Source organism: Oncorhynchus kisutch, linkage group LG24 (genome assembly GCF_002021735.2).
Source record: "Oncorhynchus kisutch isolate 150728-3 linkage group LG24, Okis_V2, whole genome shotgun sequence".
Classification (NCBI taxonomy): domain Eukaryota; kingdom Metazoa; phylum Chordata; class Actinopteri; order Salmoniformes; family Salmonidae; genus Oncorhynchus; species Oncorhynchus kisutch.
In genome coordinates this window covers 24,463,881-24,487,186 of record NC_034197.2, presented here as the reverse complement: position 1 = coordinate 24,487,186, position 23,306 = coordinate 24,463,881, and the positions used below count along the sequence as shown (strand labels likewise).

General features: G+C 41.5%; 1 protein-coding gene and 1 pseudogene across 1 annotated transcript; one reads left to right on the top strand and one right to left on the bottom strand.

Annotated features, from left to right (window-relative positions):
* LOC109869318 (SPRY domain-containing protein 4-like) lies at window positions 1–2,184 on the top strand (annotated as a pseudogene).
* Window positions 2,113–23,287, bottom strand: LOC109869750 (glutaminase kidney isoform, mitochondrial). The gene is made up of 18 exons (XM_020460011.2): window positions 22,903–23,287; window positions 21,719–21,803; window positions 16,657–16,778; window positions 14,080–14,209; window positions 12,245–12,324; window positions 11,835–11,998; window positions 10,979–11,037; window positions 9,520–9,552; window positions 9,369–9,427; window positions 8,114–8,180; window positions 7,946–7,996; window positions 7,141–7,317; window positions 6,733–6,864; window positions 6,397–6,489; window positions 4,452–4,513; window positions 4,107–4,183; window positions 3,845–3,908; window positions 2,113–3,557 (listed from the first exon to the last, which is right to left on the bottom strand). The coding sequence occupies exons 1-18, from the start codon at window positions 23,109–23,111 to the stop codon at window positions 3,419–3,421; spliced, it is 1,803 nt and encodes a 600-aa protein (XP_020315600.1). The 5' UTR covers window positions 23,112–23,287; the 3' UTR covers window positions 2,113–3,418.
* Between the last annotated feature and the right edge of the window lie 19 nt (window positions 23,288–23,306).

The following is a 23,306-nucleotide window of genomic DNA, read 5'->3' as shown; positions in this document are numbered from 1 at the left end:
CAATCCCAAAGAAGAAGAATTGTTTAAAGACAACCTGAGTGAACTACCTTCATTTTGTCCAACATCTTTGGCTCTGCATTGTAAGTGAATATGGCAATGCTCTTTGGCATGGGACATTATTGTCGCCTGGCAGGACGAGTTGTGAGCGCACTATCCCGCAGACAAACGCGTGGTACGCTTCTTCCAGCGACAAGATGGTATAGCACCCAAACGACTGGCGATAGTGAGTATAAACTTGCACTGCGACTGCAAGGGCCCACTGAGCGACGCGCCCTTTGCTATGCATTAGTTTTAGCGCATAGCACATTTGAGGTCCGAGCAGGGGAGATTGAATAATAACAACACTGACCACGCTCTCACGACCACCTACTCGTATTGCCTTGACATCCACACGTGTGTAGACGATTTTTTGCGCGCGTTTTTGTGCGTCAATTAACTTTTAGTTTTGAAATCTGACATTTTACCAAGTTTATTACAGAATTTACAACAGTTTTGAAAAGTTTGGTTACATTGTGTTTGGAAGGGCAAGTAAGCATTTCAGCTTTCTATAGTGTAGTTGAATACTGTAACTCAAATCGGTTTGATAGTACATCACTGGTTACTTGTAGGCCACATTCCCAATCCTTTGACGGTGGCCAACTTCAAACAATAATTGTTTTTGATAGGTGGCTGCCAGTATGAGATGTGTCATGCCGATCATAAATCCCCGACGTCCTGCCAGCTACGGTGACCCTGTGTTGATTAACAATGTTATTTCAAAGGTTTACAACGTAGATTTAAATTATCGACAGGATGTCACTCTGTTTTGGCTTGTTATGTTGTATAAACGCTTTGGGTGAGTTAAATAAGTTTAATGAACAATTTATTTGCCTGATATGCAAGATAAAGGGAATATTTATTTAATGTTTTTAAGATATCGCATGGCATTTGTCTCCACTTTCACCAAGCAATAGCCTATGTATTTGCTCTCTAGGGCAGGGTTTCCCAATCTCCTTGCACGTTATGTTTTTTTCACTAGCACTACACAGCTATTTTCAAATAATCAAAGATTGATGATTAGTTGGTTATTTGAATCAGCTGTGTAGTGATAGGGCAAAAAAACAAATGTGCACATCTGGCAGTGGGGGCCCAGGACAGAGTTTGGGAAACCTTGCTCTACAGAACATTCAGCAGTTGTCAGTATCTATTAATCATTTCTGATTTTCTCTCTGTAGAGCTGCAGTTTAAGCTGGATGACAGGACAGCCCACAGCAGTCTGGACCTCTTTTAAGAAGGACACAGGTGTCATCTACCGCATCTTGGGCCTAGACCCCAGCCATGTCCAACAAAACCCTGAGCGCTTCCGGGATTGGGCCGTGGTGTTCGGGGACGGGCAAATCACAGGTGGCCGCCACTACTGGGAGGTGACGGTGGAGAAGTCCTCAGAGTTCCGTTTGGGTGTAGCCTTGGTGGCAATGTCAAGGGATGACTGTGTGGGCACCAACAGCTCCTCCTGGGTGTTCGGCCATGTCCAGCATAAGTGGTTTGCAATGACAACCAACCAGAGGGTGCCGGTGACTCTGGTGGGGAAGCCTGACCGCGTGGGCATCCTGTTGGACTACGAGGCCGGCCTGATAAGCCTGGTGGACATCCCAAAGGCCAAGGTGATCCACAGCATGGGAGCCATGTTCAGGGGGCCTCTCTGCCCAGCGTTTGGCTTGTGGGATGGAGAGCTGCTTACACACTCAGGTCTGGGGGAGCCCGAAGGCTTGAAGTGAAGCATCTCTACTGATGACAATATGATAGGGAGGTGGATAGTGAGATATGAATGGCAATGTACATTATGACAACTTCGTTTTTGTAAACTGAACACTTACAGCAGGCAGCACTTAAATGTTTTTCAAATCTCCTATGAAAAGCAATATTCTCCATCGGGATTTGGAGAGCAGGGAGTTTGTCCAGTATCATTTCACTGCCGTACAGACTCAGGCAAACTCATCACAATAAGCTATTTTTTTGTTACCTCTTGTGTAATATTTTTTATGTCTGAAATAAATGGCAACAATATGAAGCTGTCTTGTGTGTAACGAAATCATTAGGTACTGGGAATGTTACTGTTGCTTAAAGTCCTGACATTCTCCATTCTCTTGTCAAACTTGAATTAAACCATACCTTTTGATATGCTGAAATAAATAAAAAGTTGCACATTTTTACTCTTATTTACAGCAGAGCATAACATATGGAAATCACGCTCACATTGACAGTTTAACCTGAGGAAGCAGTCTGTAAAACAGCAGCACTTAATCACAGTAAGAAAATCCTGGATGTGTATCTTAGTTTTGATGTTATAGAACCAGTCTGTTCTGTAGTAAATAGACAACATTCATGTGCATATAACAGGAAATGCTGATGAGATACTATCATACGTGAATATTCATTAGTCTCAATTACTCATTACATTTAGACATGTTTCTATATTAACATAAGTTAAGTATTCACAAGGAGAAAAGACCAGAATTAAAATGGTTATATCCCATCCTCACAATACATGGCTTATTCACTCATATCTTAAAACCTGCTTATGAAACTGTTCTACTTCCTATTGAGGTAGCTTAATATATACATTTCCACTTAATATATTTATAGCCTGGTAATATGCAGTGTAAAAATCCCTTAAAATATTAATGCTTCATACATGATTGAAAACATTGTATAAATTATACACTGGTAATTTTGAGTAAGGACAAAGTGTGTGTACATATAAATCAATAGCTGCCAAGTTCATCTGAGTGGTATACTACAAAGTAAGTGCAATGCCTTAGCCAGCTAACTTGCCAAAATATTCTGAAATAACTTTTTTTCTTTAAAGATGAACATGAAATGCGCATGGTCTGACTGACTCTACAATCAAAAACATACCTACGTTTAGGTTTCTTAATGAACCAGAAAACCAACAGTTATTTCTGGTTGTTAATCAAAGTTAGCTGGCTAATGCATTGATCCTGCTTTTTAGTATACCCCTCTGACTAGCAACTGATCACTTGTTGGTGTCATATCAGCTTTACACAGTGCTACAGTGATTCTGTCCACTCCTGAAGACTCCTAAAGCTTTTATGTGCAGCAACCTGGACAAAGAAAGTGTGCATGGGACCTTTATACGTAGTGACGTGTGACCATATCAACTATACTCAATTAGCTACAACTCTTCATAACTCTTGGCACAAAATGGCTGCATTTATTACGAAACGTCACCTATCTACCTGAGAAGAGGTAACCTGGTCACCTGCTTTCCGCCATATTGCTTTAACCAACCCAGTCTTATCAGATCTGTTATGGGGAGTGCTAGTGAACAAGGATATTGGGGAAGGGCACAACTATCTGGAATGAAACTGCCAGTGCCTCTTGTATTAAATACAATATGGTTAGACATCTCTCCTGTCTAGCTCAAACCACAACCTTCACTGTCTAATTTTCTCTGGTCTTCGGTTTTTGACTGGGACCCATTACTGCATAGGTACATCGACACCACCCCGTCCCGACCAAACTGCCTGGCGTCATCCAGGGGTGTGTTTCCCCACCTGATAGAGAGTGCGATATAAGCAGTAATGAAAAAACGTTGAAATACTGCTGCAGAGTCAAAGGAAACAAGGGATGGTGTGCTAAGTAATGCTCTGACTGAGTCTCAGAACAAATCAGGTCATAATAGCCCTCGACTAGTCTGGTGTAGTTGGGTGATTTTAAAGGCCTGGACACTTTTAAAACCACCAGTCTCCATTATGCATGCCGGAAGGACCTTTACAATGGAACATCTCTCAAAGATGTGTGAATTATTAAAAGTGACATGCAGATGAGGTGGTGTCCCTACCTGTCCTTTATATGGGGGTTCACTTTACACATCTCTGTTAGGAAGATCACCGCTTCCACATGACCTGAACAAACAGGAAGGAAGAATTTAATCTCAATATACGGCAACCAACTATGCATTCACATATCTATAGTTATCCCAGCGAAGCCATCCACTCCAATTAAACCAAAGCAGACACACTTGAATTACAACCCTGAACAATAAGGTGAAGTACATGCTATGTGAGAGAACAGTTTTATCCCTGAAAAATATGTAGGTGCACCTTCAGCTGATGCCACGTGGAGACCTGTACGAGAATCATAGTCTTTCTCTTCCATGTCCACAGCCGAGAGAGCAAACCTAAAGGAGAGGACATGAGCGAGAGAAGGAAGAAAAAAAAGAGTATAGCGAAAGGTTAATTGGAATGACAGATGGTGTAATTATGAAGTTAACTGAAATTGATTTGATACCAGGGGTGGTCTGTTCCACGCTGCACATAAATTAATTATTGAAGCCATATTCTTCTTGCCTATCTGGCGCCAGCGCTTGCTTATGAAAAGGCAAACTACATTTCTGGTAAACCAGAAAGACCAACTATAATATAACTATCCCAAGATTTTGTCTTTACCTCCTCAGGGCAGAGACATCACCACTGTAAGCTGCAAACATCAGGTTAACCACTGACTTGTTCTGAAGGGTCAGAAGAAAACATCACAATTATGGGTTATCAACATAGAAGGATATTGAAGCACAGCGATGTTTCAGATATTGTGGCGGAAGCATAAACACTAAACATGAATGTTCCTAAGAGGTATATTTGAGAAACATTTAGTATACTTAGGGCCCGATTCTGACTGAAGGAAATTATGCCTTTATTATGCACTTCTCAGTAGTTGGTATTCAGACTTACCGTATGAAGGTGTGTAATGGGCATTGCAGGCGTGGCTCCCTTGCGCGCTCTGAATAAATGTAATTCAACCGCTGAAAACCCTTCCACTTGCTGGCCAACAGATTTTCTATTAAATACGGTTTTCAGTACATTTATCTTAAGCCATCCATTTCAATACGATGTACCCACAATTAGAATTTGTCGAGAGACTAGAATACATCAAGAGAACGGGTTCAGAAAATAAGGATCAATGACATAATACCATCTATGCATCTTGGTCTTAGTTTCAGCACCAACTGGTAAAATATAAAATAAATACAAATACTCAGACCTTGTAGATTATTTAGGCAAATTTCAGGGTTAGGAAAGTATGTATGAAACTTGAAATAAAAACTGGTTTGGAGAGCCTTTATGCACACAATGTATAGTTGAATAAAAAATACAGTGGTTTGATTCATCCTGAAAGCTGTTATACTCAAGTTCAATCCATGAAATCTTGTCAAATGAAAAAAAAAGTTAACAATGGGAGCTGAACAAGTCCTATAAATAAATCTACTCTAATTCTCACTAAACATGGAACTGTATGACAACGGTCCAGTCGTCATGAACCGTGCGCCAGTCTCCAGGTTTAAACTGCTATATGTCCCAAATTATTGCCCAATGTTAGCCTAATATGATCTACTAATGCTAGCGACCCTCGGGAATAACTTACCTAGACGTGACAGAGGAAAGAAAGGTAAATGGAATGATGCTAAATTTAAGCTACAAATTTGAGAAAACTAACACTAAAGTGACAGTTATAAATGTATGTGGCTCCCAAAAGTGGCTAATAAATTAACATGATAGAAATTGTAAAATAAAACAGAGAAAAGCCTGGGCATAGGTTATAATTCAAACACTCTAAAGAGCATACATCAACTCCTCAGGTTCAGCCCTACAGAAGCCAAGGTTCAAGCCTACAGAAGCCAAGGTTCAGGCCTACAGAAGCCAAGGTTCAGCCCTACAGAAGCCAAGATTCAGGCCTACAGAAGCCAAGGTTCAGCCCTACAGAAGCCAAGATTCAGCCCTACAGAAGCCAAGGTTCAGCCCTACAGAAGCCAAGGTTCAGGCCTACAGAAGCCCATTGTTTGAGTGTCCAAATGATTTAATAGAAATCACGGCTGCAACATTGATAATCAATTAAAAAGGGATTTAATATTCCCTGCTATTTTGTTTTAATTATCATTTTGGAGGGTGAGGGTTACATGCTTGTTTTTTTACGCTTGGGGAGGGCCAAGTAAAAATATATTTTCCTCAGGGGGAGGTATAACTTTCACTCCCCTAGCTCTTATCTGTGTATAAATGACAGTGCATGGACAATGCTGTTATTTCTATCAGAAAAAAAGAAAGAAGATGCTTTTTCCACTTGGAACCAGCAGGTTCGCTCAACCTTATTCATGGTTTCCTCGCACGTAAAGGTGGTGGAATTACGAGGGAATTAAGTCAAGGTCAGAATATGGCTTATCTGTAGACACACCTTAGCCACACCTTCATTTCTTAGCTCTCCAAACCGAACGAATAGTGGTTGACTTCAAGATCAGAATACGCATAGAGAGAAAGGTGCATAAAAAGGGAATTAACGTTCAATTTTCGCACTCTTAACCCGGGTCGGATTCAGGACCTTAGTGCCTGTTCTATCCCTTACCCTATCATCAAGTGAGAGTCTGCGAGGGTCCAGCTTCCTTGCAAAGTGTCTCAGGTTGTCATAATTGTGGAAGTTGAAGAGAGAAACCAGCTCCTGATCAATCAGCAGACAGAATGGGAAAATGAGACAGATTTATCTATTATTCAATGTTCTATTCTTTTATAATCTTCCAAATGTACAATGTCTAATACAGAAAAAAATATAGACACTCAGGTATGACATTGACATTTCTTTTGATATATCAAAAAACAAGGTAATCAACGAGAATAAATATCTACTGCTGGGTATGGTAAAAACTTATGTCATAGGGGATTGAAATTCTTCTTGTCTGCATACCTGACAGAAGTGAATGCCTCGGACACTATTTCCGACACGGTCTAAGGGAGGAGACCAACACATTATTCCCATGATATTAGGGACCACCAGCAGCACTGCACCCGACACGCCAGACTTAGCAGGCAAGCCCACCTGGAAACAAAGAAGGGACAAAAAGCAAGAATGAAGTTAAGTATGACACTTACCTTGTCTCATCTCTTTTAACTGCATTGATATCACAACACAGGATAGGTGAGAGCAACATGGCACCTCTGAGATAAAGGGGAACGTTCTATTTTACCACATACAGTATGATAAACAAAGATAATGGATAAATGATGATGAGATGGGGATGTCTCACTTTCTCTTCCGTCGCTGTGATAAGGCCACCTCAGGTCATTGACCTCTGTCTGTTTCTCAGTGACTCACATGGAAGGCGAACTGGCCAGAGAAGTCGTACATTCCACAGGAGTGCATGAGGCTTAGGGTGTTCCGCACAGCCTCCGCACTTAGCACCCGCTCGCCTGTGATTGGACAGATGCCCCCGTTCGCCAGTGTGGCGGCCATGACACAGCCTGATTCACAGGTCACCTCAATGGAGCACAGCTGAAAGAAAAACAGAACAGTTGAGACCTCTGGTTTGTACAGTCAGGTTTGAGAAGTAACTGATTACATGTAATCTGTTACATATAATATGATTACAACATAAAAAAAACAGTAAATGTAATCTGTTACCAGCAAAGTGATTGTAATCAGATTACAGATACTTTTGAAAAACTAGATGATTACTTACATCAGAAAGAATGTTTGTAAAAAAAAATACATTATTACACCTTTTTGTTTTCTCAATGACATTCAATTCAGCCTTGAATGTCATGGGAAAGGGTTACGTTTATTCCACCTGAGCGAGTCTGTCTATAAGTCAGAGACCACTATAATGATGCACCAAATGCATTTGATGGATCCTTTAAGTATTTTTCTAATGCCTCTTAAGGGGAAAGTAATCCAATAGTAACTGAAAGTAATCAGAATATGTTACAGAATTTGGACAATCCATAAATTATGTTACGGATTCCAATTTTGGACAGGTAGCTAGTAACTGTAATGGAATACATTTAGAAAGTAACCTTCCCAACCCTGTGTACAGGGTAGTACTTTACTCACATACAGAGTGTTTCCACCAGAGACAGCAACTATGAATACAACAGCAAATCTCTTTAAACATGAGTCTCACCTGGAAGTAGAAATCAAGGGCTGCAATCATATCTGCATTCTCAGGAAAGCACTACCAGGCAAAATGAGAGAGAGGCCACAGTTTCAGGACAGGTAGTATAACTTATAGTTTTAGAGTTTAGAAATTGGTTGAACTATTCGGAAGACTCTGTGAAGCTCAAACACTCACTTTTTTCTCCTTCAGGTAGTAACCAATAGCAAAATTCCTATCCCCGGTCTCCTTCTCTGATTGAAAACTTTGAAGGCAAATACATAGTGGGCTTCAAAATTACTGGCACCCCTGACTGGCAATTCACAAACAATACTTAAAAAAATATAAACAATATAATTATAGAGATAAACTCAAAATAACAACATGTGAGAAATACCGTACTTTATTAATGTTTCAATGGAACCCAGCAAAATCATTTATTGATGTAAAAAAAAATGTTTTTAAATCCATGTCAACCAAATCAAGGTTTGACAATTAATGGCACCCTTAAAGAATATTGTAAATAACATCTACCAAAAGTAAATCAGGAATTAAATTCCACTTATTTAAGTTGATCTAAGCCTTAAGGAACTATACTGAGTCATTACATCACTTCCTGTTTCACAAGGGTATAAAAATGAGGTAACACGCATGCAATATCCCTTTGTCATCCAACATCATGAAGAAAACAAAAGAACTGATATGAACAGTTAAAAAGCTCACGGGTAGAGGACGCAAATACATTTTGCCCCCCAGGATAGGGAGGAGGATGGTGAGAGAAGCAACAAAATCACCAACAATCACTGTGAAAGAATTGCAGGCCTTGGTGGCATCTCAGGGTCACCAGGTTTCAAAAAGCACCGTCAGACACCACCACAATGACCCAAAACATACCTCAAGATCCACACAGCAATGGTTCTGTGACAACAAAATCAATGTTCTGCCATGGCCATCTCAGTCGCCGGACCTCAATCCAATCGTACACCTGTGGGCTGAGTTGAAGAGGGCAGTTGATAAGCTCAATCCCAAGAATGTGAAGGATCTTGAAAGGATCTGCATAGAGGAATGGTCCAAAACCCCTCCAAATGTGTTCCTTAACCTTGTCAAACATTACAGGAAAAGACTCCATGCTGTTATCCTTGCCAGAGGTGGTTGCACTAAGTACTAAATGAGGAGTGCCAATAATTATGAATCCTAGATTTTGGTGAAATGTATTTTGTATTAAATTACTGTATGATTTTGGTTGGTTCCATTGATGTTGGTAATTTGAGTTTCTCTCTATAATTATATTGTTTATATTTTTAAAAGTATTGTTTGTGCATTTCCAGATGCCAGTAATTTTGGAGCCCACTGAATTAAAAGCTGTTTATTACACCACAAATTACACTTACTGTATGGTCTGAAATCTTTAATAAATTTATTTTCATACTATAATGTTCAATTTGACACTCACGTAGCGTTGCTGAAGCCCACATACTCTGTGCCAGCCATCTTCTTCAAGTATTCCATTACCTACGATAAAAGATGTCAGTTTTTCCATTACATTTTATGAATAAGAAGCAATTGTAGACACGTCAGAAGTCTGAAACTTAAAGGATACTCACATAATCAAACCTCTCTGCCTTATTCGAGTTAGGCTGTAAAGAAGAAGAAGGAAATCCCTTTAGTACAGTGTTCTTGTGCTGAAGTAATTTTGTATTGACACTATGCAGAGAGCTGTTCTGTCCCTAGGTGGCAGTGTTTGTGTATTTTGGCACCAACAGTACAGTTTACTGGTGAGTCAGACAGATTCTGGGTGGGTGTGCAGGGTAGTATTAGTTGCGGTGTCTGTCTGTCTGTCTGTCTGTCTGTCTGTCTGTCTGTCTGTCTGTCTGTCTGTCTGTCTGTCTGTCTGTCTGTCTGTCTGTCTGTCTGTCTATCTGTCTGTCTGTCTGTCTGCGTGATATGATGTGTATAACATGGGCTAGCAGCTCAGGGGCAGATTATTGCCCTGCTTAAGTTTCAGGGTCCAGTGAAAGATCACCAGCAAGTCGTTAAGTCACCAAAACGGGCAGGGACTGGTACTTCCCCGTTGAGTGGTCCTCAAGGAATAGGTTTCTTCAAATGTGGTGCGACCCTGGGCTTATTGGTCAGTGATACTCTGATGAAGTGCTCCTGAGTGATGACACATCTTTCCACTCATAACTTCAGAGAGTTCTGCGCTCTCTGAAAGATCAAGTGAACTTTGCGCAATATTTATGAATGAATTGCATAAACTCCAAATAAAACGTGCTAGGAGTGCTACACTTAATTGGAAGAGTACAAGTCCTTCCCTCAACTTGCCCAGTGCAGTATGGGCTATAGACTATTAGACAATGAAATTACTCATCCATCTCGATCTGTTCTCTCTTCCTGTACTTAAAGTTGTCAAAGACATACATTATAATACTTATGATTGTCAGACATAAACACACACCCCACCACACAATCACACATACAGTCTCTCACCCACAGACAAACACGCCTTTTCTTCCCAGCTGTCTCATTGGCCTGTCTAACACATACACACATCCTGTCAGTCCCACCCTCACCCACTAATGTATGTGACCTGAATGGCCTAAGAGGCAGCTGGTGAAGACAGGCAGCTAGGCAGGGAGAGGAAAACACAGCAGAATAGAGGTCCATGTCTATATAGAGGACTGCATTCTTTCCCCACTGTTGTATCTGTTAGAATGAGGGCAATGCTGACTGATAGGGAGGGTTGGCGAGTCAGCTGGAGATAGTTTACTGACCTCTGTCCACACTGTATTGGGCCATAGGGTGAATTGGTCAATGATTGAGGGTGGTCTGACTGTGACACTTGGCTGTACTAGTTACGACAGATTTCCTGATTTCCTGTATATTTGATGTTGGAGTGGATTTGGTGTACAACAGATTGCACTCATTGGCAATGCTTAATCTGTGTGCATGTAATGTACTCCTGATATTATTTAAGTTAGCTAGCAAAGATTTTATCTATCCTCTCATTCTAAAACCTCATGAAAGGTTATGGGAGATTATAACATCACCCAGGAATCCCCTTACCTTCAGCAGAGAACTGATGACGATAGCCCCCGCGTTCACCATAGGGTTGTGTGGTTTATCTGTCCAAAGAGAGAGAGGACAATGTTATCACTGTAGTGCACTCCACCACCATATAACCTAAAGATATGGCCGCTTTATAAAGTGAACACGTATGTGCGTGCCAGAGGTGAACATGTTTAAAGACACCTAGTCAGCCGTAGCCAGCTTAGAGGTAACCTGCAGATAAGCTGTCTTGACTGGTTAATGATCAGATGTCCGGTTCTTGCTTGTTCCTGCTCTATCGACTGTATCTCACCAGTCAAGACCTACAGCATATTGTAATCATTGATCAAGTCGATTGGTAATTTCCCTGTTTCTCAATCACCTCCCACTGGGCAAAGACTAGTTGAATCAATGTCATTGCAGCCACGTCATTGCAGCCAAAAATAATCATTGTGATGATGCTGAATCAATGTGGGAAAAGTTTTTTTTGTTGATTTCATGTTGAATTCACATTAATTGACAAAAAACGAATTTCAATCAAAACTAGACGTTGAACTGACATCTGTGCCCAGTGGGCTGTAGTTGCAGAGAGGTTGGTTGTACCCTTCTCTTTACACAATTGTTCACTGAAATGTGTAATTGTTTGCTTCCAGTGTAATGAACTATTCACTACCCTACGATTGAGTTAGCTTAGATCAGGAGATAGGGTCAGAGATATCATTGAGTGTTCAATGTAAGACAGTTTTTTCCTCAGTACTCCTCAGATGCATTCAAGTGTGGGGCATCTATACAGAAGTCAACACAGAGACATGTAGTAGGTATGTGAGCCCAGCCATAGGCAGACAGGGATAGGGTTAGGGTTAATCTCTCTCACCCTCATCATTCAGTGACAGCTGGTTGAACTTGAGTCCGCTAGGCTCTTTGCCCACGTAACGGTGCACATGCTCAGTGCCGATCTCGTGCACAGCGATGGCGTACTCCAGTGGCTTCACACATGATTGAAGACAGAATGGAACCTTGGTGTCACCTGCAGAATGTCTGCATCACACCAGCAGGGGAGAGATCATGGGACAGTGAGGGCTGAGGTGACAACAGACACAGTGGAGGATTCTGCATCAACAAGGTGGGCAGAGACTGACAGGGCAAGATGAGGGGATGACATGTGGACTGCCTGTTCAAAGCTCTTCATTTCAGTAACATGGGTTATTTGTCATGATGGAGGGCAGTGGTGATATACTGTAAAAAGAGACTATGTACATAGATCAGATGATGCTGTAATCTTACCTCTGCCCATCCACTGTGCATAGAGACACTCCCCACAGATTGGGGCTGAATTTAGCCAGTTGAGGAATGTAATCTGCTACCTAAGGAAAGACACACAAAGGAATGGATTGGATGAGTGTAATGTGTTTCAAAGGCAGGTACAGTGCATTCGAAAAGTATTCAGACCCCTTCACTTTTCCACATTGTGTTACGTTACAGCCTTATTCTAGAATGAATCAAATTAATAGTTTTACTCATCAATCTACACACAATACCCCATAATGACAAAGCGAAAACAGGTTTTTAGATATTTTTGCAAATGTATTGAAAATAAAAAACAGAAATACCTTATTCACATAAGTATTCAGACTTCCACCAATCAGGACTTTATGGTAGAGTGGGCAGGCGGAAGCCACTCCTCATGCAAAGGCACATGACAGCCCGCTTGGAGTTTGCCAAAAGGCCCCTCAAGGACTCTCAGACCATGAGAAACAAGATTCTCTGGTCTGTTGAATCAAAGATTGAACTATTTGACCTGAATGCCAAGTGGCACATCTGGAGGAAACCAGGCACCGCTCATCACTTGGCCAATACCACCGCTACGGTGAAGCATGGTGGTGGCAGCATCATGCTGTGGGGGTGTTTTTCAGTGGCAGGGACTGGGAGACTAATCAGGATCGAGGGAAAGATGAACGGAGCAAAGTACAGAGAGATCCTTGATGAGAACCAGCTCCAGAGCGCTCAGGACCTCAGACTGATGCAAAGGTTCACCTTCCAACAGGACAGCGACCCTAAGCACACAGCCAAGACAATGCAGGAGTGGCTCTGGACAAGTTTCTGAATGTCCTTGAGTGGCCCAGCCACTCATACCCAAGAAGACTCAATGCTGTAATCACTGCCAACGGTGCTTCAACAGGGTCTGAATATTTATGTAAATGTAATATTTCCATTTTCCAAAAAAACAAAACTGCTTTGTCATTATGGGGTATTGTGTGTAGATTGATGATGATTTTAATGTTTTTTAAAGTTTTTTTTTGAATTAAGCTGTCATGTAACAAAATGTGGAAAAAGTGAAGGGTCAGAATACTTTCCGAATGCACTGTATGTATAGTACATGTGTATGTACATGTATGTACAAATGTAGTGTGTGCATGGCTTCATTCAGTATGCGCGTGTGAGTGAGATTATTTGAGCATATCCTCATGTGGATGTGTAGGTGTGTAAGTGTACAGTATGTGAGAATGCTTTTAGCGTGTGAATTCCAATGTACATAGTGCAGGCATCCTAACAGAACTCACGTGTCCCCCCTCCTGCGTGTGAATTCTAATGTACATAGTGCAGGCATCCTAACAGAACTCACGTGTCCCCCCTCCTGCGTGTGAATTCTAATGTACATAGTGCAGGCATCCTAACAGAACTCACGTGTCCCCCCTCCTGCGTGTGAATTCCAATGTACATAGTGCAGGCATCCTAACAGAACTCACGTGTCCCCCCTCCTGCGTGTGAATTCCAATGTACATAGTGCAGGCATCCTAACAGAACTCACGTGTCCCCCCTCCTGCGTGTGAATTCCAATGTACATAGTGCAGGCATCCTAACAGAACTCACGTGTCCCCCCTCCTGCGTGTGAATTCCAATGTACATAGTGCAGGCATCCTAACAGAACTCACGTGTCCCCCCTCCTGCGTGTGAATTCCAATGTACATAGTGCAGGCATCCTAACAGAACTCACGTGTCCCCCCTCCTGCGTGTGAATTCCAATGTACATAGTGCAGGCATCCTAACAGAACTCACGTGTCCCCCCTCCTGCATGTGAATTCCAATGTACATAGTGCAGGCATCCTAACAGAACTCACGTGTCCCCCCTCCTGCCTTTGCGTACTGTAGTACAGCTGGTCCATGTTGGATGCAAACACCTCAAAGTCTGGGATGATGAACTTCCTCCTGAACGCCTGTGTCAGCAACAGGATGTTAGCACCCACACACCTGAAACACATCACAAATACAGAAATATCACATGTATACTTTGTTTATTACATAGGTAATGGCTCAGTTGGTAGAGTGTGGCACTTGGAACAATAGAGTTGTTGGTTCCATTCCTGTTGGGGCCAACCGTGGGAAGATGTTTTGCATTGGGGGTGCTGGACGAAGAGGGGATGGGGGGTTGCTGAGGATCATTTTTGTCTGCTCATACAGGAGTAATAAAGGCCTAGTTCACACAGGATTAATATAATTGTGTACAATTGTATTTTTATTATAATTTTATTTCTTTATTATATATATTATATCTTTTTTCCATTTATCATGGGGTGCACCCCTACTTCCCGTTGCTGTGTCTAGCGATAACCACTGCTGAGTCCGCAACAACCAGCTGTTCTGGTTTTTAGGGGAAACGGAAAAAGAGCCTGTGATGCGACTTCCACTTTTGGACGTTAACAAGGTGACTCTCCATCTTAACTCCTCCTCCACATTTACTGGGTTGTTTGAACAGCGCAGAAGAAAACCTCCCCCAACAGTTTATTTTCTTCTTGTCAAAACCAGTATGTGGGGGATCCAATTTCAGGTGTTTCTTTTACGCCTGCTACGTTAGATTAGCCTAGCGGTTTGAGTGTTGAGCCAGTGACTGAAAGGTCTCTAGTTCGTAATCCCCGAGCCAAGTTGAAAAATCTGTCTAAGTGCCATTGAGAAAGTCACTTAACTCTAACAACCCTACTCTCCGAAGGTGTCTCAGGGAGTGTTATGGATATGTAAAAAACAGGGTTTTCCAATTCACACGTGTTTTAATATACACTTGTACAAATATAAGCACCCACCAAATTATTATAAATTACCATACAAAAAATATCAGTTAGTTTAGATTATTTACAGTATATAGTATTACTACTGTATTAATACACACAGTGACCTTTAGCCCTGATACATGGCTGCTGACTCCTATGCGGCGTCTAGGAGTCAGCCATGTATCAGGGCTAAGTGACCTATAACAATGGAACAGACACACTACTGATCCTATGATGAAATCCTTAATGACAGCAACAACATAAAACTGGACCTCAACTGGGACAGTATGAAAGGCTGACAATAGACAGCCTTTCATACTGTAGATACGCACCTGTACCATTATATATTAACAAAGCACTAAGTTTAGTAAGCACTGAGGTGATCTTAGCTGGGTTGAGCTGAAAGATCCGCCCCCCGTTGCTTGTTAATACACAACTTGTTTAGAGTTTGGGGCAGAATTTATACATTCACCAGAAATGGGAGATTTTTTATTTCTAGTGGTCTTTTTCTAGTGACCACCTCAGAATGTTCCTCATAATGGGAAGACAATATCTAATCGCAACACAATATTGTTGTTCTTTTCTCCATGACATTATTTGTGTATTTGGGCCTAGTTTCTAAATAATACCAAGTACAACACCAAGTCTCAATCTAAGTTGAGCAAAAGGACAGTAGATATGCAGTGTTCAATCACTGAAACATAGTTATTAAATGTAAGAAGTCCACCACACAGGACTTAGTGACCCACTACAGTAGCACGCCAGAGTCCGAATCATCACTGCATTCATTAAGTTAGGTTTGCCAGTTAGGAATGAATACTGTTTGGACAGCAGTCTAGACTCCCTCGGAGCTTGCTGATAAACTGAGCTCCTAATACAACTGGCACCGTCTGCAGTTCACCCACTATGATGGACTTTCATTAGCTCCCGTCCAGACTTAAGCCCTGCACAGATGTCATACTCCAGAGCTCTCTCTCTCTCTCTGCATGTCACAGAGTGTGTGTGTGTGTGTGTGTGTGTGTGTGTGTGTGTGTGTGTGTGTGTGTGTGTGTGTGTGTGTGTGTGTGTGTGTGTGTGTGTGTGTGTGTGTGTGTGTGTGTGTGTGTGTGTGTGTGTGTGTGTGTGTGTGTGTGTGTGTGTGTGCATGAGTAAGGTTCAGAGGCAGCTGTCGGCCATAAAACGACAGATGCTGTCACTCTGTCTTTCTCTTACATTAACCTCAACCCCAACCCAAACACTACAATACAGCCACAATCAAACATCCTTGATGCTTAATCTTTCCTAACAAATATCCACCTGTCCACTGTAGAGGCATGCAGAGCGGACACAAATACACTCAGAGATAGTGAAAAACAAAGTCTTGGAAGTTTCTAGTAAACACTGGGGGCAAAGATAGTTCCTTCGCACAGTGAAATACCATAGAAATGTCACTTTCATAACATTGCCATGTTAAAATGGGATAGTGTGTGTGGTGTTTTGCCAATCAGCCAGAAGAATGAGAATATGGTATGTGTGATAGAGAAAGTCATAATACATTATGTTCACTGTCTGAATTAAAGAATCATAGTGTTTGTCAATATTCTCTCTATACCATCCTACTAACATTAGAGGATGTATATGGTAAGATGAAAGTGAAAATCGAGCATAGCTCACTTCCTGAAGAGTTTCTGGTCCACCATGACTGTTCCGGCAGATTCCCGCATGGCCTGGCGCAGATGACGCATACAGTCCCTCAGCCTGGGATCAGATGTCCACAAACCTGTGCTCTTCAACGCCTGGAGGAAGGAGAGAGGAACATTTAGAAAACAAGAGTGAGAGATTTCTTTTACAGAAAATTAAAAAGAAGGGAGAGAAGAGGAAAAATGGGCATGGAGTCATGGAGAGCTGATCCAGAACTGGGATAGCATCTCTAGGGAAGGGTGATAGATATTTGAGCTCTAAGAAAGCTGGTCCCGATGCTGGTCCTAATAGAGTACTAGGGCTGTCAAATGATTAAAGCATTTAAATCGAGTTAATCGCAGGATTGAGCTGTAATTTAAGATTTTTTTTAATAAGCATAACAAGAACGTCTTGATTTTGTCCAAAGTAATGGTTAGCAAAAAAACAAGTAATTTGATCAAATACACTTTCTTTAACCTCAATGTGAACTTGTTTTGAAATTGCATTGTTGTTTTTAGCACTATAGATTATGTACAGTATTTTGGATGTTTTCAGTGTATTTTGAATTGTATTTTATTAAATTTTATCGAATTTTTGTATTTTGAAAAAAAAAATGATGCGCTAAAATTACAAAAACTTAACTCAGGTTAACAGATTGACTGAAAGAGTCAATCTGTCAATTTTATTCATGTTTTGGTACATAACGATAAGGACATGTATAGGTTATTAATAATAATTGAATTGATCACTTTGGGTGACTTTTCTTTAGCTATAGAAGAACTGAAAATATACAGGACTACAATAATTGTTTAAGTGTGTCACATTCAATACCTGAATTGGAACAAATTATGATTTTATCTGACTACAGGCACAAACCCTGTTTTGCCATTATGTGAGCAGCAACAAGGGTTCTAGCAGTCCTGTAAACAGCCCTGAAGGAGGAAGGTACATATCTAGTGTTTGAAATCCCTCCCCTAAACCAACTTCAAGTCATGCCGACAGCTATATGCAACGTGTGTCTATTTCTGGGGTATCATGTACATTGACAGCAGACTTGCCTCATAGGATGGTTCAGACAGTTATTTTCAAGCCTGTGTGTCTGAGCAATGCTTTAATGAGCAACACACATTGCTTGACTGGACTGTTGTGTTCAGTTATTTTATGTCCTTGGTCACATAGGATAGTGGCTTTCATGAGAGCCTGAAGTGATATTCAGACATACTGTATTGGACAGCAGCATTCAAAGCTATGTTTACTGGGGGCAGTACTGGGTGTTTTTCCATTCCTGACAGAAGCAAAGATGACAGAATTTTAGAGCTTTTGAGAAATTGAGTCATCAGATGAGAGAAGTACTTCAATAACACTAGTTAAGTAACATAATTGCTCTATGAGAACTAAATATAACCTCACCACACAAAGAAAGGATCCTGTTTCCTGGTAGGTCTGGGAAAGGTGTAAGCCCTAATTAGCCTAATCTCTAATCTATTGTGACAGTATTCTGTAGCCATAGCTACTGTTCAGTCAGTCCTTCCAATGTGTTTTAGTCAAACTCCTTTGTGTCACTGTTCCCTGTCATGCCAAACACATACAGCATAGCATGACAATAAATGACAGATCTCCCTCCTCAAAACTGAGATCAGTCAAAGGTCAAAGCAGATGGCAACCGTGTAGTCACTAGCCACTTTAAACAATGCCACTTAATATAATGTTTACATACCCTACATTACTCATCTCATATGTATATACTGTACTCTATATCATCTACTGCATCTTTATGTAATACATGTATCACTAGCCACTTTAAACTATGCCACTTTACCCTACATGACTCATCTCATATGTATATACTGTACTCTATACCATCTACTGCATCTTGCCTACGCCGTTCTGTACCATCACTCATTCATATATCTTTATGTACTTATTCTTTATCCCTTTACACTGTGTATAAGGTAGTAGTTGTGGAATTGTTAGGTTAGATTACTCGTTGGTTATTACTGCATTGTCGGAACTAGAAGCACAAGCATTTCGCTACACTGGCATTAACATCTGCTAACCATGTGTATGAGACCATTAACATCTGCTAACCATGTGTATGTGACAAATACAATTTGATTTGATTTTTAGTAGCACCTGTACAGTTCTTTAAAAAGGTACAAATTATGTAAGAATATCAAGCATTGCATCAATCAGAAATAAAACTGGGCATACATGCTGTACTCTGAATGCTCTGGTTGAGGTACAACTTCGTGTTGTTCAACTGCTTGAGAATGCAGTGTCCAGATACAGTAGTTATTTTTCATATCATATGCTCCCTTACCTCTGACTAAGCACTAGAAATGCCAGTGCATCTACCCAACCCCAGTCTATCCTCAGTGGTGGAGCGATTGGCAGACCTGGGGTTTGAACCCCCGTTTCCAGGGGCAAGGTGTAGTCCACTGGACAAAACTCCATCACCCCAATTATGGTGAATTATGGTGTAAAAGCACGGGGAGTGGTCGTGGACACTGGACACAGAGTTTCTTCACACATCATAAAATGCTATGTTCAGCGTGTGTGGGCCTATGGACAAATGTGCCTGTATGATATTTTCACCAACTCAAATCAAATCAAATGTATTTATATAGCCCATCGTACATCAGCTGATATCTCAAAGTGCTGTACAGAAACCCAGCCTAAAACCCCAAACAGCAAGCAATGCAGGTGTAGAAGCACGACTGAGCTGAGACTTCTGTACGTGTTCTAAATGATGGTGTAAAAGCACGGAGAGGGAACACAAAGTCTCTTCACGCATCGTAAAATGACTGGAGGTCATGTGCTTCTATGACATTCTCACCAACTGAGCTACAACTTCTGTGATGTTCTTCTCGACTCATGTACCCAACATTCCAGAGGCGACTGTTGCTTGGGAATGGCTGGTGGTCATTGGTGAGGTAAATACGTTTGTTAACACCTAGCTTGAACTTGGTTTCATTGGTGAGGTGATGTCAGAGCAGTTCAATCACCGCCTTTCTAACCAGGTTATACTGAGTTATCATTGATTAAAACGCCAATCTTTTGGGGTTTAAGAGGATTCACGTGTAGCCTCAACGACGAGGCCACACCTGTCTATTTGTCATAAAGTTACACAAGGCGTTTCCTCAACACTTTTAAACCTGAGCCTGAACTGGGCTGGTGACATGGTGTGATGGTGTGATGGATTCCTGCCTGGCTCGTCTTACACTCTCTGGGGTTCGATCGGTATGCATTTAGCTCAAGTGAAAACAGCAAGCCCAAAGGTCTCTTCAGGAACTAGAATGTGTTGTTGTACAGGCAGTACTGTGTCAACTTTAAAAGGATGTCGAGGAATGTCAAGGCAACTGTCAATACAATCAGAAAAAAAGGGCATTCCAGATTTATTTTAAATAGGTTAAATAACCTGTACTGTATATGCAGTTGAAATAAGAAGTTTACATACACCTTAGCCAAATACCTTTAAACTCAGTTTTTCACAATTACTGATATTTAATCAGAGTATAGAAATCCCTGTTTTAGGTCAGTTAGGATCACCACTTTATTTTTAGTATGTGAAATGTCAGAATAATAGTAGAGAGAATTATTTATTTCAGCTTTTATTTCTTTCATCACATTCCCAGTGGGTCAGAAGTTTACATACATCAATTAGTATTTGGTAAGTAAGTTGGGTGAATTTTGGCACATTCCTCCTGACAGAGCTGGTGTAACCGAGTCAGGTTTGCAGGCCTCCTTGCTCGAACACGATTTTTCAGTTCTGCCCACACATTTTCTATGGGATTGAGGTCAGGGCTTTGTGATGGCCGCTCCAATACCTTCACTTTGTTGTCCTTAATTCATTTTGCCACAACTTTGGAAGTATGCTTGGGGTCTTTGTCCATTTGGAAGACCCATTTGCAACCAAGCTTTAACTTCCTGACTGATGACTTGAGATGTTGCTTCAATATATCCACATAATTTTCCTTCCTCGTGATGCCAACTATTTTGTGAAGTGCACCAGTCCCTTCTGCAGCAAAGAACCCCCACAACATGATGCTGCCAGCCCTGTGCTTCACGGTTGGGATGGTGTTCTTCGGCTTGCAAGCCTCCCCCTTTTTCCTCCAAACATAACGATGATCATTATGGCCAAACAGTTCTATTTTTGTTTCATGAGACCAGAGGACATTTCTCCAAAAAGAATGATCTTTGGCCCCATGTGCAGTTGCAAACCGTAGACTGGCTTTTTATGGTGGTTTTGGAGCAGTGGCTTCTTCCTTGATGAGCGGTCATTCAGGTTATGTCGATATGGGATTCATTTTACTGTGGATATAAATACTTTTGTGCCCGTTTCCTCCAGCATCTTCACGCGGTCCTTTGCTGTTGTTCTGGGATGGATTTGCACTTTTCGCACCAAAGCATGTTCATCTCTAGGAGACCAAACGTGTCTCCTTCCTGAGCGGTATGACAGCTGCGTGGTCCCATGACGTTTATACTTGCGTACTATTGTTTGTACAGATGAACGTGGTACCTTCAGGCATTTGGAAATTGCTCACAAGGATGAACCAGACTTGTGGAGGTCTACAATTTCTTTCTGGGGTCTTGGCTGATGTCTTTTGATTTTCCCATGATGTCAAGCAAAGAGGCACTGAGTTTGAAGGTAGGCCTTGAAATACATCCACAGGTACACCTCCAATTGACTCAAATGATGTCAATTAGCCTATCAGAAGATTCTAAAGCCAGGACATCATTTTCTGGAATTTTCCAAGCTGTTTAAAGGCAGTCAACTTAGTGTATGTAAACTTCTGACCCACTGGAATTATGATACAGTGAATTATAAGTGAAATAATCTCTCCGTAAACAATTGTTGGAAAAATTACCTGTGTCGTGCACAAAGTAGATGTCCTAACCGACTTGCCAAAACTATAGTTTGTTAACAAGAAATTTGTGGAGTGGTTGAAAAACAAGTTAATGACTCCAAGTGTATGTAAACTTCCAACTTCAACTGTAGGTTAGGTTCTACATGGTGTTACACAGTGAGAGAGGATGTGATGAGATGGAGACTCACAGAGACGAACTGAGAGACTGAGATCATCTCTTTACCCTCTGTGATGGTGTAGAAAAGAAGGTCCATCCCAGAGATCAAGCTGTTCCTGTGAAGCCCAGACAACACAGTGCACCATGTCACAACACTAGTGTAGGTCTTACAGGGAGGGACATTGTTGAAGATCACCACTGCATACACGTTTTACACTGTGTTTTGATTGTGTTGACTCATCCGTAGAACTTTCCTTAAGACATACTGTACATGTGCAAAGGATCACTTAATCATTGACAGCTGTGTATAAACAAATGTTCTGTTTTTCTTTTCACCCCAGCACCAAAAGGAGAGTGTAGTAGGGTATGTAGGGTAGTGTAGTGTAGGCCTAGTGTAGTGTAGCGTGCTGTAGTGTAGGCCTAGTATAGTGTCGGTCTAGTGTAGTGTAGCGTGCTGTAGTGTAGTGTCGGCCTAGTGTAGTGTAGCAGGCTATAGTGTAGTGTAGTGTCGGCCTAGTGTGGTGTAGCAGGCTGTAGTGTAGTGTAGTGTCGGCCTAGTGTGGTGTAGCAGGCTGTAGTGTAGTGTAGTGTCGGCCTAGTGTAGTGTAGCAGGCTGTAGTGTAGTGTCGGCCTAGTGTAGTGTAGCAGGCTGTAGTGTAGTGTAGTGTAGTGTAGGCCTAGTGTAGTGTAGCCTATAGTAATGCAGTTCATGTTAATATCAGCTTTCAAACCAATTCCACTGACTACTCAGCTCCAAGTTCTTAAATGTAGTCTACGACACCATTCTTCCACGACAAATTCCATAATTCTGTTTTTTGTTGAGGGTGGTGGAAAATGCTGTCTCAGGCGCCACTCCAGAATCTCCCATAAGTGTTCATTTGGGTTGAGATCTGGTGACTGAGATGGCCATGGCATATGGTTTAAATCATTTTCATGCTCCTCAAACCATTTAGTGACCACTCTGCCCTGTGGATAGGGGAATTGTCATTATATGTGGGCATAGCCATGGTAGCCAAAATAATGGCCTGCCCAGCCTTTTTATACATGACCCTAAGGACTATGGGATGTTAATTGCTTATTTAACTCAGGAACCACATCTTTGTGTAAGCACTAGCTTTCAATACGTTGTATCCCTCATTTACCTCATTGGCAGTTACCTGTATATACTGTACATATTCCCTTATTGGTAGATAATGTGACTGAGTAAGTATGTACCTGCACTCTGTTTGGTCCAAATCATTGACAGCTTGATGATGTTGCTGCCTGTTGTGGTGCAGTGCTGCGCTCGTGCAGAACAGCTGAAAGGGTTGCTGGATCCTGGAAAATACATTGCTGTCACTCCCAACTAGTGCGGAGTTGACAGCATGTTTGAGCAGTTGTAAAACTCCCGCATTAGTAATCCGCAGACGTTTCAGACAATGCATTATTAAAGGGTGGAACCAAAAGAAATATAGCGCTGGGTTAGGTTAACAAAGTTCAAATAGAATAAAAACTGTAGAGACATCAGATCTGTGTCCAGTGCGTCGTTCCTCGGAGGCTTTATATCATTTGTTATGCATGCTAGCACAAGGACATGATACTGTCGCGTGGGGGGTGGCGTTGTGACTGGCAGAAATGGG